The sequence below is a fragment of the Macaca mulatta genome, chromosome 12 (genome assembly GCF_049350105.2).
Source record: "Macaca mulatta isolate MMU2019108-1 chromosome 12, T2T-MMU8v2.0, whole genome shotgun sequence".
Taxonomy (NCBI): Eukaryota; Metazoa; Chordata; class Mammalia; order Primates; family Cercopithecidae; genus Macaca; species Macaca mulatta.
This window is the reverse complement of record NC_133417.1, coordinates 138,527,230-138,541,376: the sequence shown is the minus strand read 5'-3', so window position 1 is coordinate 138,541,376 and position 14,147 is coordinate 138,527,230. Positions and strand designations below refer to the sequence as shown.

The window sequence follows — 14,147 nt, the reverse complement described above, 5'->3', positions numbered from 1 at the left end:
TTTCCAAGCCTCTAGACCCCTTTTCACATATTAAGGAAACCCAAGCACCCCCCACCCCAGCTCCAAGGTCTCAGGATTCAGAGTCCCGATTTATCTTGTCTGTCAGGCTTCTCTCTGATCAGCAACAGTTTTGCTCACAAACTCATTCCCCTTTTCCCAAGGGCCATGCGCTCAGCTATCCTGGCCCTACCACCTCCACCACAGGAACATACCAGCTCCCACACACAGCGGCCACAGGAAAGCTGCTGAGTGTCTCTGGGAAACTTGCAAGAGCCAAGGCGACTTCCCTAGGAGGACGCTAGAAGCTTGCGGGACTATCCTTGCTTTTCCTTCTCAGAGCTGGTAGAAAAGGATCCCAGAGCGTGCATGCACTGAAAATCAAACTCTCGCTAAGTGCACTGTGGCCACTCACTGCCACTGGCCTTGCTCACAAGAGGTCAGCAGAACAAGGACATGGGACCCAATGACCAGGCTCCAAGGAGGCACGGTCTCTACTCACTTTGCTTCATTCATCTGCATCTCCCTGTCCTTCTGCTGCATTTGGTTATTCAGGTCAATCACCAATTGAGCTAACTGGGAGATAAAGAAGAATACTTTTATAAATAAAATTTTAGGACCTCACTTGGAAACTACACAGTGGGTGGCGATTTATATTTAAGAAAGAATAAATGAGCTGGGTGACAGCAAGGAGCCGAGGCACCTATGGGGACACAAAGGGGAACTGTCCCTGCCGCTCCCTGTTGAAGGACAGCTTGGCTGGAATGAGAAGTGTTCCAGATGACTGCCAGGGGCTTGCTGAGGACAACTGTCTACTCCTCAACCTCAGCTACCTTTTTGGAGACTCATTTCTGCTGAAAAGACAATCAATTCAGCTGTATTGATGGTGAACTGTATTTTCCCAAATGGAGCTTTGCTGTAAGACCACCATCCAGGCGAACACATCCCTGGACTTGATTCTTTCTCATGAACGTCTCTGAAATTTCAGGGTTCGTACTGAAAAGCTTTATGAAACCATCAGTGAGGCCTTCAGCAGGCCAGGGAGCAGGCTTTTTTGTTCTTTAAAGCCTCTCCACTCTTGCTCCTCATGCTGATTTTGGAGCATGGTAACTGGCAGCGCTCTCACAGGATGGCCCTTCTGGCAATGGGCCTCAATCTGCCTGGTCTTTTCATTCTGTTTTCCTTGCCCTTTTATTCCTATAGAGGGGGCTTTTGATGCCACATATGGCTAAGGCCGCTGCCAATTCTGGTGAGAAGTGACTGAGCTCCCCCACTCCCCACAGGACTCTCATAGAGGGCAGAGGACAGATGAGGAAAACGGCTAGCTTTACCTCCCCACGTTTCTTGTGTAATTCAGTCAGTTCTTCTTGGTGCTTGATCCTCAGCTGGGCCATTTCTTGTAGCTGACTGTCATTCCATGTGCCGTCATGTCCGGGACTAAATTGGCAAACCAGGCAGATGAAGAGAATGTGCAAAAAAAGGAGGGGAAAAATGAGACTCCAAATCTTTCCAATTAGGCAGTGAAACAACAACTCCAGAAACAAGTTCACAAAGCCAATAAACCATTTGGGTGTCTCCAGCAGCTGTGGTTACAGGCACTATGAGTGGAAAGGAGGAGACGTGAAACGTGGAAAAAAGCAAAGCAACCGTGACCACCAGGCATGTCAAGAATAAAGGGTGGAAAGTTCCTGAATGAAGTCCCAGTAACAGGCACACCAACGAGGCCCACCGGCTCAGCAAGGACCTGAGTGCCGATGATGCAGCAGTGAGTGCAGGGCTCTGCTTTCACACAGCTGACAGTCAACTGAGAGCATGTGTGAGGTCAGGAGTCACATGTACTTGCCAAAAACTCCAGGAGAAGAAGAAAGGGAACGGGGGCGGGGGGGCTATTTTAATGTAATTGAGGAGGGTTTCTCCAATGTGACACACAACTAGAGACTGTAAGGAAGTGAGGAACAAGCCATGTGGACCCCTGGGTGAAGGGCCCTCTGGACAGAGGGAGTAGCAGCAGCAGGGCCTGGAGAGGCATACAGCAGGTGGTGTATTTGCAGGAAGGGTGACTGAAGCCCCAGCACAGGGGGACAGAGGAGGTGCGGCCAAGGAGGAGGTGGAGAGATGATGCAGAGCCTTGTGGACCCCTCTGAGGGCTGTGAGGTATACTATACTAGGCGTGAAGGGAAGCTGCTGGAGGGCTCTGAGCAGCTGAATGACTTAGGTTTTAAAAGGAGAGCAGATTGCATGGGGGTAAGGGCTGAAATAGGAAGACCAGCCAGCAGGCTACTGCAAAGTGCAAACATGGGACAGTGCAGCCCAGACCAGGGTGGGAGCAGTGAGGTGAGATACTGTCTGATTCTAAATCCATTCCAAAGACAGTGCTAACAGGACTTGACTTTGAATTGGGTATGGGGTGTGAAGAAAGATAGAGTCAAGGATGACTCAATACTTTTGGCCTGAGCAACTGGTAGAAGGCAGGTGTCAGCCACTGAAATGCGCAAGACTGTGGGAGGAGCAGGTTTTGGGGGAGGCCTGAAGAGTTCAGTTGTGGCCAGTCAAGTGAAAACTGAGTATTGCCAAATGGAAACTGAGTATTAAGAATCCGGGCCGGGGCCGGGCGCGGTGGCTCACGCCTGTAATCCCAGCACTTTGGGAGGCCGAGGCGGGCGGATCACAAGGTCAGGAGATCGAGACCACGGTGAAACCCCGTCTCTACTAAAAATACAAAAAATTAGCTGGGCGTGGTGGCAGGCGTCTGTAGTACCACCTACTCAGGAGGCTGAGGCAGGAGAACGGCGTGAACCCGGGAGGCGGAGGTTGCAGTGAGCTGAGACTGCGCCACTGCCCTCCAGCCTGGGCGACAGAGCGAGACTCCGTCTCAAAAAAAAAAAAAAAAAAAAAAACTAAAACTAACAACATAAAGAAAAACAAAAGTGTATCAAAGAGTGATGAGAGAAAGTGTTAATCATGTTCAGAGGCAAAGATTTCCCCAGACAAGGATGGTTTCATTTTGGGAGGGGTTTCCCAAGAGGAACTAAAGTAGGAATCTCCTAGGAAGGGCAAAATGGAGGCAAGATCATCAGGCAGAGGGGCCTCAGGATTAGATGCTTAAACTTCAAAGTCTACCAAGACACAGAACTCAACAGAAATGCTAGGAGAGACTCAGGCAAGCAGGATACAGCTCTTTCCACGACCCAAAGCCTCCAAGGACTTCCTATTTTACTTACAATGAATATCATCAGCCCATGAAGGTGCTTTGGCAAGTAGAAAAAAACAATCACTCGGAGGGCATGTTTCAAGCACAGATTCCTGCAGCCCGCTAACAGGTGATCTGCCTTCCTAGCAAGGCCCAGCAATCTGCATTTCTCACTTTCTGTGTGCTGGTGATGGGAATATTGCTGGTTCCAGGAAGTCTGAGTAGCAGTAAAGGTGGCAGTGCTCAAACTTTAGAGGTCACTAGAATCACCCAAAGCATTTCTGAAAACACAGATTACCAGGTCCCACCCCTAGAGTTTCTAATAGAAAAGGTCTGAGATGGGGCCCAAGAATCTTTGTTTCTAACAACTTCCCAGAAGATGCCACTAGTCCAGGAACCATGCTTAGAATAAACAATTTTGAGGCTGAAAAGTTTGATTTTAAACTGTAGGCAAAGTGATGAAAATACTTAAGAGAAAGTCTGATAACCGATGCAGATGACTATTTAAGCACAGTGTGCACTGTTTTACGGTTAATTAGGATGAGACAGGCAGGGACTTTGGAGAGACAGGAAGGAGGGGAAAGGAAACCAATGAAGTGCCCAGCTTCTGTGAACACCCTTACATGCTCTAGCAAATGTCCCTTTGAGTTGGTCTCCCCCACTAGACTCTACTCCTCCTCAGAGCAGGGACTCTGGCTTACTCATCTCTACACCCCTAATGCCCAGCCCACACTGCGGTCACAGAAGTCTATTGAGTGAATGAGGCTCTCACCACAGTCTGGGAATAAGATAAATAAACAAAGGAGGTGGCAAAATAAATGTAAACCAAAGGATGCAAGAGGCTAGGGGGTGGAGAACCAATGGGCTTGGTGAATATGGGGAATATGAGGAATAAAGGAAAGTGGGGAGGGGAAGATATAGAGGGAAGAAGGAACCATAGATGACTTGTGGAAAACAACGATACCGTGAATGGAAACAAAGAAGTCAGGAGGGCAGACTTATTATGGATAACATTTGTGGAAATGGAAAGACCGAACAAGGGGTAACCTGATGAAGCCCACCATTCAACCTGCCTTGCCTGCTTTTCATCACTTTTTTCTAGTTCCAAACTCCCACTAACAAGTCAAGTTGCCAAACAATACATAACTAAACTCCCACTAGCTTCCTTGTAAATAATAACTGACTGTGGCTCACTACAATAACTGGTGCTTAAAGTTTTTCTCCAGGAACTAGGAGGCAGCTCTTGCTCATTAAAGCCGGCTGAGACCCCCAACCCTTCAACTGGGCCTGTGTGAATGCCCAAGAGGTGATCAGAGGGCCAAAACACTCCTCCCTCAGATGGCGCTAATGCCACCATTTTCTGCATGTGTCCTATGAGGAACCACATAGCTAGATTATGCTTGCATGGAAGCCCCAATGACCTCATCTTTCCTACCCACCAGTCACCTCTTCCCGCACTTTAGACCACCCTGCTTTCTACTGCATAAGTACCCCCATCCCTATTTTCAAGGAGGTGGATTTGAGACCTGTTCTCCTGCCTCCTTGCTTGGCCATGTTATGAATAAACTCTCACAAAACCCATCATCTCAGTGATTAATTTGCTGTGAGTGGGCTGAATGAACCTGATTTATAACAAGACCTCCAACTAAATGACCATCCCACTGGATGTGATGGCTTATGCCTGTAAACCCAACACTAATGGAAGGTTGAGGAGGGAGGATCACTTAAGCCCAGGAGTAAAGACCGGGCTGGGTAACATAGTGAGACCCCTATCTCTACAAAAAATTTAAAAATTAGACCGGCATGGTGGTGCACACCTGCAGTCTCTAAGCTACTTAGAAGGCTAAGGCAGGAGGATTGCTTAAGCCCCGGAGGTTGAGGCTGCGGTAAGCCATGATCATGCCGCTGCACTCCAGCCTGGGCGACAGACAGATACTCTGCCTCAAAAAAGACTATCCTAGTGAAATTCAGCCAAAAGAACTGCTGCATATTCCAAGCACATGAGTTTGGCTAACAGATAAAGAATACAAAAATACAGTCACCAAGGGTTTAATCAGATAGAAATGTTTTTAGTTTTCAATTGGATGAATTTAGATGAAAATGGTGAAACAGCATTATCTACACCTAAAGTTAACCAAAATACTAAAACTAATATCTTAAGTACTACAGAAGGCCTCCCAGGGCCACAGCCAGGCAAGATCTCCTGAACTGTTACAAAGCAAGGACGGAAGTGAGGCCCTGCCAAGCTATCTGTTCTCTGGTATCTTTCCCACTCCGTACTCTACCAGGAGATCATCCTGCCCGATGAGGAGACTACAGCTACCATTTCTAGACACCATAAATCACCAACCTTGTTTTTACAATTGCTAAATTGTGGAGATTTCAGAGAAATAATGGTTACTGTTCCCATACCAAATTTAACATGCAAACACAACGAATATTATGGCAGAGAACAGTAAGACTTCAAATATACATAAATGCACACAAATGACCCAGTAAACACAAATACGCCAGCATGAACAAATACGTATCTCATGAAATATTCTATTAATACACACACACACACACACACATAGATATATATATTTTTGGCATGGAGTCTTGCTCTGTCACTCAGGCTGCAGTGCAGTGGTGTGATCTTGGCTCACTGCAAACTCCGCCTCCCAGGTTCAAGCAATTCTCTGCCTCAGCCTCCCAGGTAGCTGGGATTACAGGCGCCTGCCACCAGGCCTGGCTAATTTTTGTATTTTTAGTACAGACGGGGTTTCACCATCTCGGCCAGGCTGGTATTGAACTCCTGACCTCGTGATCCACCCGCCTCAGCCTTTCAAAGTGCTGGGATTACAGGTGTGAGCCACCGCGCCCAGCACACACTATTTTTCTAATCTAGTTCTTAAAGAAAAATAAGAGCTTATTGCAATCTGCTCACTTCTGATGTTCCTCTACTTACTGAGGCTAAGTCCCTTTAAACCCATCAGAAGTTGAAAATATATAGTAGGTTGAGAATATATTCAATACATTTCACCTACTGAGTATCATAGGTTACACTTACATTAGCCTACAGTTGGGCGAAATCATCTAACACAAAGCCTATTTTATAATAAGTTGTTGAATATCTCATGCAATTTATTGAATACTAAACTGAAGGGGAAAAAACGGAACCGTTGGATGGATACTCAAAGTACAGTTCTACTGAAAGTGTATCACTTCTGCACTATTATAAAGGTGAAACATTGTAAGCTGGCCAGCATGGTGGCTCACGCCTGTAACCCCAACACTTTCAGAAGCTGAGGTAGGTGGATCATTTGACGTCAAGTGGTCGAGACCAGCCTGGCCAACGTGGTGAAACCCTGCCTCTACTAAAAATACAAAAACTAGCCAGGTGTGGTGGTGGGCACCTGTCATCCCAGCTATCTGGGAGGCTGAGGCAGGAGAATTGCTTGAACCCAGGAGGTGGAGGTTGCAGGCTGCGGTGAGCTGAGATTGCGCCACTGCACTTCAGCCTGGGTGACAGAGCGAGACACTCTCAAAAAAGAAAAAAAAAAGAAAAAGAAAAATTGTAAGTTGAACCACTGCAAGTTGGGGACCATTTGTATGTTGAAAAAAACACCAACCTAAAAAAGATCAAATAGACCCATACTGCACAAAAGCAATTTTTGTGTATATACCATCAATCTTATATTAATAGGATCTACAAAAACCTGCTCAGAAATACTTAACTTGTCTGTGATTATTTAAAAACAAACAAAGAAACAAAAAACATGAACCCTGGCAGGTTAGATGAGAAACTGACGTAGGGTTACCACATGAACCTGCCTTAAGAAATTTCTCAAGCTGAGAGCACTGTACTGACAATAACCTTTCTAGGTATGTACATACCTTTTAAAAAAACAATTTTAATTACACGGTTTTAGTTCTTACTTGAAAGGAGCTGACAAAAACCGGAACACAAAATAGTACTTGATTTGCTTTTAAATTAGAGAAGTGACAACTGAACTGAGATAAATCTCATTAGAGACACAAATAATATAGGTTAGTTTCAAAATACCTTATCTCATGCCTGTTTGGTACGTCATGTTTTTCAGCCTGTAGTTTCTGGGCCAACACTGAATGAAGATCAGACTTTTCCAGCAATTTGTTATCTATTAAAATAAAGAAGTCAGAAATTAAGTTATTATAACATATGTACACTTGCTAGGTACCTACCTTGTCATGCATTGAAGAATAAAATACAGGAATATACATTCCTCAGCCATAGTAACCTACAGAATCACCTGCAAGAACGTCTTCTCTATTAAAGGGAGCTGAAAATGCTTCCTACCCCCGAAGTTATTTGTTTCTACCTTGGGAGGAAAAAAGAAAAAGAACCACACGAAACACAATGGCAAAGTGAAATGCTATGGACCTTTAAGTACTACAGGAGAACTTTACCATAATTGACACATTAAATTACTTTTTAGGTCAGGGAACTAGAAATAAAAATAAATGACAGTCCCCAACATGAAGGAGTTACCATTTAATTCAGTCAAGTATAAAAAGGTACAGAGAATACACTCTGTACTCATTTTTATGAATGGTGTCACAGGTGGTGATATATGAGTTAAGTCTTAAGAGAAGATGATGGAGGCCGGGTGCGGTGGCTCAAGCCTGTAATCCCAGCACTTTGGGAGGCCGAGGCGGGTGGATCACGAGGTCAGGAGATCGAGACTATCCTGGCTAACATGGTGAAACCCCGTCTCTACTAAAAATACAAAAAACTAGCCGGGCGTGGTGGCGGGCGCCTGTAGTCTCAGCTACTTGGGAGGCTGAGGCGGGAGAATGGCGTGAACCCGGGAGGCAGAGTTTGCAGTGAGCCGAGATCACGCCACTGCACTCCAGCCTGGGAGACACAGCGAGACTCCGTCTCAAAAAAAAAAAAAAAAAAAAAAGAGAAGATGATGGGCCACGCAGAAGGAATAACAGAGTCTTTTGGTAAGTGGCTGGAAATAAAGGTTGGAGCCAACACTGGAAAAAGCAGGATCAGAAATTTAGACTTCTTACTGGCAATGATGAAATAAGAAATTATAAAAGCAGGCAGTTACATTAACAGATCCGTATTGGTAAAAAGTCAAAGATTATTCTGGGACTCCTCGCTCAGGCAACTGGGCAGAGGATGCTAACGTGTGAGAGAACACAGGAGGGGAGAGCTAAGAGAGGAAATGAGTTCTCTTTCCAAACATAATCAATTTGACAGGAGACAGAGTACAGAAACTCAAAAGACAGGATGAGAAAGAACATGGAGTTAAGAGAAATACGCACAGCCGGGCGCGGTGGCTCAAGCCTGTAATCCCAGCACTTTGGGAGGCTGAGACGGGCGGATCACGAGGTCAGGAGATCGAGACCATCCTGGCTAACACGGTGAAACCCCGTCTCTACTAAAAAATACAAAAAACTAGCCGGGCGCGGTGGTGGGTGCCTGTAGTCCCAGCTACTCGGGAGGCTGAGGCAGGAGAATGGCGTGAACCCGGGAGGCGGAGCTTGCAGTGAGCTGAGATCCGGCCACTGCACTCCAGCCTGGGCGGCAGAGCTAGACTCCGTCTCAAAAAAAAAAAAAAGAGTAATACGCACACAGGCCAGGCGCAGTGGCTCACGCCAGTAATCTCAGCACTTTGGAAGGCAGAGGAAGGCGGATTACCTGAGGTCAGGAGTTCGAGAACAGCCTGGCCAACATGGTGAAACTACTAAAAATACAAAAATTAGCCAGGCATGGTGGCACTTGCCCGTAGTCCCAGCTACTAGGGAAGCTGAGGCACGAGAATCGCTTGAACCCGGGAGGCAGAGGTTGCAGTGAGCTGAGATCGCGCCATTAAACTCCAGCCTGGGCGACAGAGCAAGACTCTGTCTCTAAATAAATAAATAAATAAATAAAATGAAATAAAAAATAAGAGTAATAGGCATACAGGCACCGTTAAGATCAGATATGGGTACCGGTTCTGCAGGTACCAAGCAGAATAAGACAGGGTTTATGCTAGTGACTATTCCTGTTAAAAGAGCTTGTTTCTCTTTTAAAGAGTCTTGAGTCCCACTTCCTGATATCTGAAAACAGAATTCCTGGGTAGAAACACTCTCATCTGTATTAGTCAAATGAATTAGCTCAGCCAAACTGGGCATTGGTTTCAACCTGGGACGTCATGATCAAGAGAAAGGTTTAAAATCCACCAGTGTCAAAGGGCTCTAGTAAGATCTTCAGATGTTAAACCAAAGCTTGGTGCCCTGTGATAATTTTAGGTTCTTTCAAAAAACAGAGGCATTCAAAAGAAGTCCTTCTCAAAGGTTGCTCCCTGAAGAGAAGGCTGGAGACAGAGGGAAGCCTTTCCCCTCCCCCTACAGCTTCTTTCCACCGTTCTCTTCAGACTCAAAGGCACCGACTGAACAGGGAACAGACTCCAGGTTGATGGAGGGTCAGAACTTGACTGGCCTGGGGAGGCTGGAATGAGCGGAATGAAGGTGTTTCACAAACTATAATAGAAACGATCTCCCTAAACGTCAATCTCTCCACCTAAACAGAAGATCTTAACAAGCAAAGGCTGTCTCACTCTCCTGTTCATTGTTAGCTTCTCATCCCAGTCTCCTCTCCTGGTCCCTCAGGCAAGCATTACTGGCTACTCTAGTACCTTTTAAAGCTATCTTCTTTCCACAACTGACCTCTTATTCTGACTGTTCTACATGTTCCTGTCCCATCAAGATGCCATTTTCAAAGCGCAGGAAAACATTCCATTTGTGTCAAGAGATAATGCTTTACAATTACAGGCTATTATACAGATGGCTTTGAAAGCATTATATGCACAGCACTGTTTTTATGAAGTGGGCAGGGCAAGCTTCATTCCCATTTTATAGATGAGGCAAAACAGATTCAGAAAGTAACTGAAAAGGTTCAGTGAGGGGTGAGTCAAGCCTCCAACCCAATTTGACTTTCAAAGGATATTAGCTTTTAAAGCATAAGCACCCAATAAACACCTAATGAACTGATTTATGTCATCTGTCAGGGAATCATGTTTTGAGTAAGAGGGACTTGTGCTTCTGGCTTTCTGAAACAGTACTGTTCTTCACGGCCTCCTAGAACAGCAAAGCATCCTCTTTCTTCTCAGTTTTGTTAAAACAATGGGTGCAGTGAAAGCAAAGAACCATTTGCTGGGGAAGCCAGTGAGAAAAGCAAATGCAAAAGTTAGTCATCAAGCCTGAGTTCAAATCCCAGTCCTGGCTGGGCTCGGTGGCTCATGCCTGTAATCCCAGCACTTTGGGAGGCCGAGGCAGGTACATCACCTGAGGTCAGGAGTTCAAGATCAGCCTGGCCAACATGGTGAAACCTTGTCTACTAAAAATACAAAAATCAGTCAGGCGTGGTCGTGCTTGCCTATAGTTCCAGCTACTAGGGAGGCTGAGGCAGGAGGATCTCTTGAACCTGGAGGTGGAGGTTGCAGTGAGCTGACATCGCGCCACTGCACTCCAGCCTGGGTGACAGAGCAAGACTCTGTCTCAAAAAAAAAAAAAAAAAAAATTCCAGTCCCACTATTAACCTACTGTGCAACTTCAGAAGTTACCTATTCTCTCTTGGCCTCAGTTCCATGTATGAAAATGGCAATAACAGTTCCTGCTTCATAGATAGAATTTTGGGAAAGATAAAATGAAATAACACATGCAAATAATTACCACAGCACTCAAATTTCTCTGCACAGTAGAGTCATTTGGGAAGCATCAAAAAACACTGATAACTTGGCATGCAGTTCTAGGCTGAATCTCACACACGATACCTGTGTCCTAACTTCATATATTGTGATTTAGTTGGTCGGGGTGTGGCTTGGGATCTGTAATTTTTTAAAGATCTACAGGTGATGCTAATGTGCACCTAAGTTTGAAAACTACTGATTTTGCACAATCAGAATGCAAAAAAGGCAGCAATTTTTTGAATCCCTTGATCAACATAACTTGGGAAAGTTGTCAGGTTTACTTTCAGGGACAGATGGAACCACCTTAGGACCATTATAATTTAGGTAAAGGTACAAACATTTTTGTACCCTTAAGCTGCAAGCAGTAAGCGGAAAGACAACCACCTCTTTCATACTGAAGATTTCAGTAACAGCAAAGGTTCTGTCCCACCTAAAAGAGATTAAGAATCAAAATGTATGATAACGCCAAGGTGGGGCCGGAATTATAGGCTCATGCCTATAATCCCAGCACTTTGGTAGGCCGGGGTGGGAAGATCGCTTGAGACCAGGAGTTGGAGACCAGCCTGGGAAACACAGTGAACCCTCGTTCCAAAAAAAAGACTTTTTTAAAAATTAGCCGAGCGTGGTGGTGCGCGTCTGTAATCCCAGTTACTCGGGAGGCTTAGATGCGAGGATCACTTGAGCCTGGGAGTTTCAGGCTGCAGTGAGCCGTGATCTCCGCCACCGCACTCCAGCCTCGGCGACAGAGCGAGACCCTGATCCCCTATCCCTCTTTCCCCGCAAAAAAAACACCAAGGTAGAGTAAGGGAAGTAAGTTTGAGGAATCAAAGGCCACCCGTTCCAGTGCATTGAGAAGGCAATGTTAATTCAGCGACTTAAAGTCAACGACCGTTTCATTAACCTGACCCCATAAATGGCATGTTTCTGGGACCTATTTAAGTGCATAAGCGTTGTGTGAGCCGCTGGGATTCACAAATACAAACATGAACTGTGCCTCCCCACAAAGATCGCACAGTTTAGCAGGGAAAATCCTCCAAAAATAAAACACAAGTTAGAAAAAACATTTAAAAGGCTTGGGACGTCCCAAGCGCGGGGTACCCGGGGCGGCCGCCAAGCGCGAGGGCGGCGCCGGGGACTCGGCCTCAGGTTTCCGCGGGCGCCCCGCATGCCTCCGCGGGACCCGCCCGCCCCGCTCCCAGCCCGCACCGGCGCCGCTCACACTGCAGGATGATCTCCTCGAACGCCTGTCTCTGCAGCCGGTCCCGGCGCCTCAGTTCCTCCGAGATGTGCCGCTTCCAGCGGGGGAAGTCAGCGGCGCGGAGGCCCGACGACATGTCGCTTCCTGTCCCGGCACCTCAGCGCCACCGATGCGACCGGGGGCTGGCGGTCGCGGCCTGCAGCATGAGGCAACCAGCGGACGCGGGAAAGCCGGCAATCCCGGAGCTCACCTCCACACACTGACCGTCCCCGAGGCCATCCGGGACGGTCTTCCGGCTCCTGCCGGAAATGATTTGCCAGAGGGCCGGAAGACCCTCCCCCTCACCCGACGTATCACGCCGCACGGGCTCAGGGGCCGGTGCCTACGCAAGGCGCTCGCTAGTGACGCCAGCCTGTAGCCGGAAGCGTCAGAGGCAGAGAGGTGGCCGCTTGGGGGCGTCCGGGCCCCGCGCAAGGCACAGCTCCGGGCGGGAAGGAGGCGGGAAAGGGGCCGCTTCCTCCTAAGTGCTTACTTTTGCTGCTTTTCAACCCTTTTCGTGTTTTCTTTCTTGGCCTGTTTCCCCCAACATTTTTTTTTTTAAATCGCAGTTTAGGAACAAATGGGGTTCCCTCCCTTCATAGTAGCTCTGTGACTGTGGATGATGGCAGCCTCCCTAAGCCTCAGTTGTCAGGTAATCTGTAAACTGGGGTCAGTAGTGATACCTACCTCAGAAGGTTGTCACGAATAGTAAAAAGAAAAACCCATGTAATGCAGTCAGCACTGTGCTTGGCACAGGGGAAACCTAAGTTTACAAAGACACTCGGTGTCTTCCCAAGGCCTACCCTGACAGCAGGAGCGTTGCCATCTTGGATAACTGCCACCATTTTAAGTTCACCTTGATTAAAAAGCCACCTAAATCCAACCCAAAAACATGAGCCTAATGGTAATGTCCGCATAACCAGAAACATTCCAACCCTAAGATAAACCCCCTTCCAACCAGAAACATGCCAACCAGGAGATAGCCTCCCCTCTGATCAGAGACTTTCCAACCCTGCAATAAACTTTCCCTCATATAGAAACATTACGAACCTGCAATAAGCTCACCGCTTCGTAAACCCTTAAACACCCTTAGTGTGTAAGAGAAAATGCTCCTGACCAAAATCGACAAGGAGCCTCTCTCAGGTTTATTCTCCAAAATAAACCTGTCTTTGACTGTTAAGGTCCTTTTCGTGTTTATTTCTTGTTTCTTAACTCTTACATACCCGAAGTCAGGGTGTTTTGGCAAGAGTGTCCCACTGAACTTGGAAACAGTTTTTGTGGTTTGTTTGGATTTTTTTTTTGTTTGCAATGGAGAAGAGGACTGGAAATAGGAGCTAAGAAAGACGTGAATCATGTGTCAGAGTTTGTCTTCATTGTTAGAATCCTAGAAATTGTGGCCTGACAATAAATGGAGCCTTGGAAGGTGATCTAAGGCTGTAGAAGTTGAAAGGGGGAGATGAAGATCCTCCTGAGAAAGTTGTGTCTGTGAACAAGCTCAGTAGAATGGAAAATCCAGTTCTGTAATAGAGTTGCTGGAGCTCTATCTGCCTTTAACTATTAGTGAATTTACTGCATAAAAATGGAACCAGACAAAGTAGGTGGCCAAAAGAGGGGAAAGGAATATCAGAAACTACCTTCTCTTTCAGTGTGTCTCAAGTCCAGAGGAAGGTCCTTAAGAGACAGATAAAAATAGGTGGCCAGGTGCGGTGGCTCATGCCTGTAATCGCAGCACTTTGGGAGGCTGAGGTGGGCGGATCATGAGGTCAGGAGATCGAGACCATCCTAGCTAACATGGTGAAACCCTGTCTCTACTAAAAATACAAAAAAAAAAAAAAAAATTAGCCGGGCGTGGTGGTGGGCGCCTGTAGTCCCAGCCACTCAGGAGGCTGAGGCAGGAGAATGGCGTGAACTTGGGAAGTGGAGTTTGCAGTGAGCCAAGATCGCGCCATTGCACTCCAGCCTGGGCGACAGAGCAAAACTCTGTCTCAGAAAAAAAAAAAAAAAAAAGAAGAACTTA

At 46.6% G+C, this 14,147-nt stretch overlaps 1 protein-coding gene across 6 annotated transcripts in view; it reads right to left on the bottom strand.

Annotated features, from left to right (window-relative positions):
* The window catches only part of ATG16L1 (autophagy related 16 like 1), a 44,675-nt gene extending 32,289 nt beyond the window's left edge, over positions 1–12,386 (bottom strand). For 5 of the 6 annotated variants that reach the window (XM_077956496.1, XM_077956497.1, XM_077956498.1 and 2 more), the window contains exons 1-4: positions 12,113–12,382; positions 7,236–7,329; positions 1,329–1,434; positions 500–573 (exon numbers count right to left, since the gene is read on the bottom strand). In XM_077956496.1, the coding sequence (XP_077812622.1) occupies positions 500–573; positions 1,329–1,434; positions 7,236–7,329; positions 12,113–12,227 (389 nt within the window). In that variant the 5' untranslated portion in view covers positions 12,228–12,382. 6 annotated transcript variants of the gene reach the window in all.
* Positions 12,387–14,147: the final 1,761 nt, after the last annotated feature.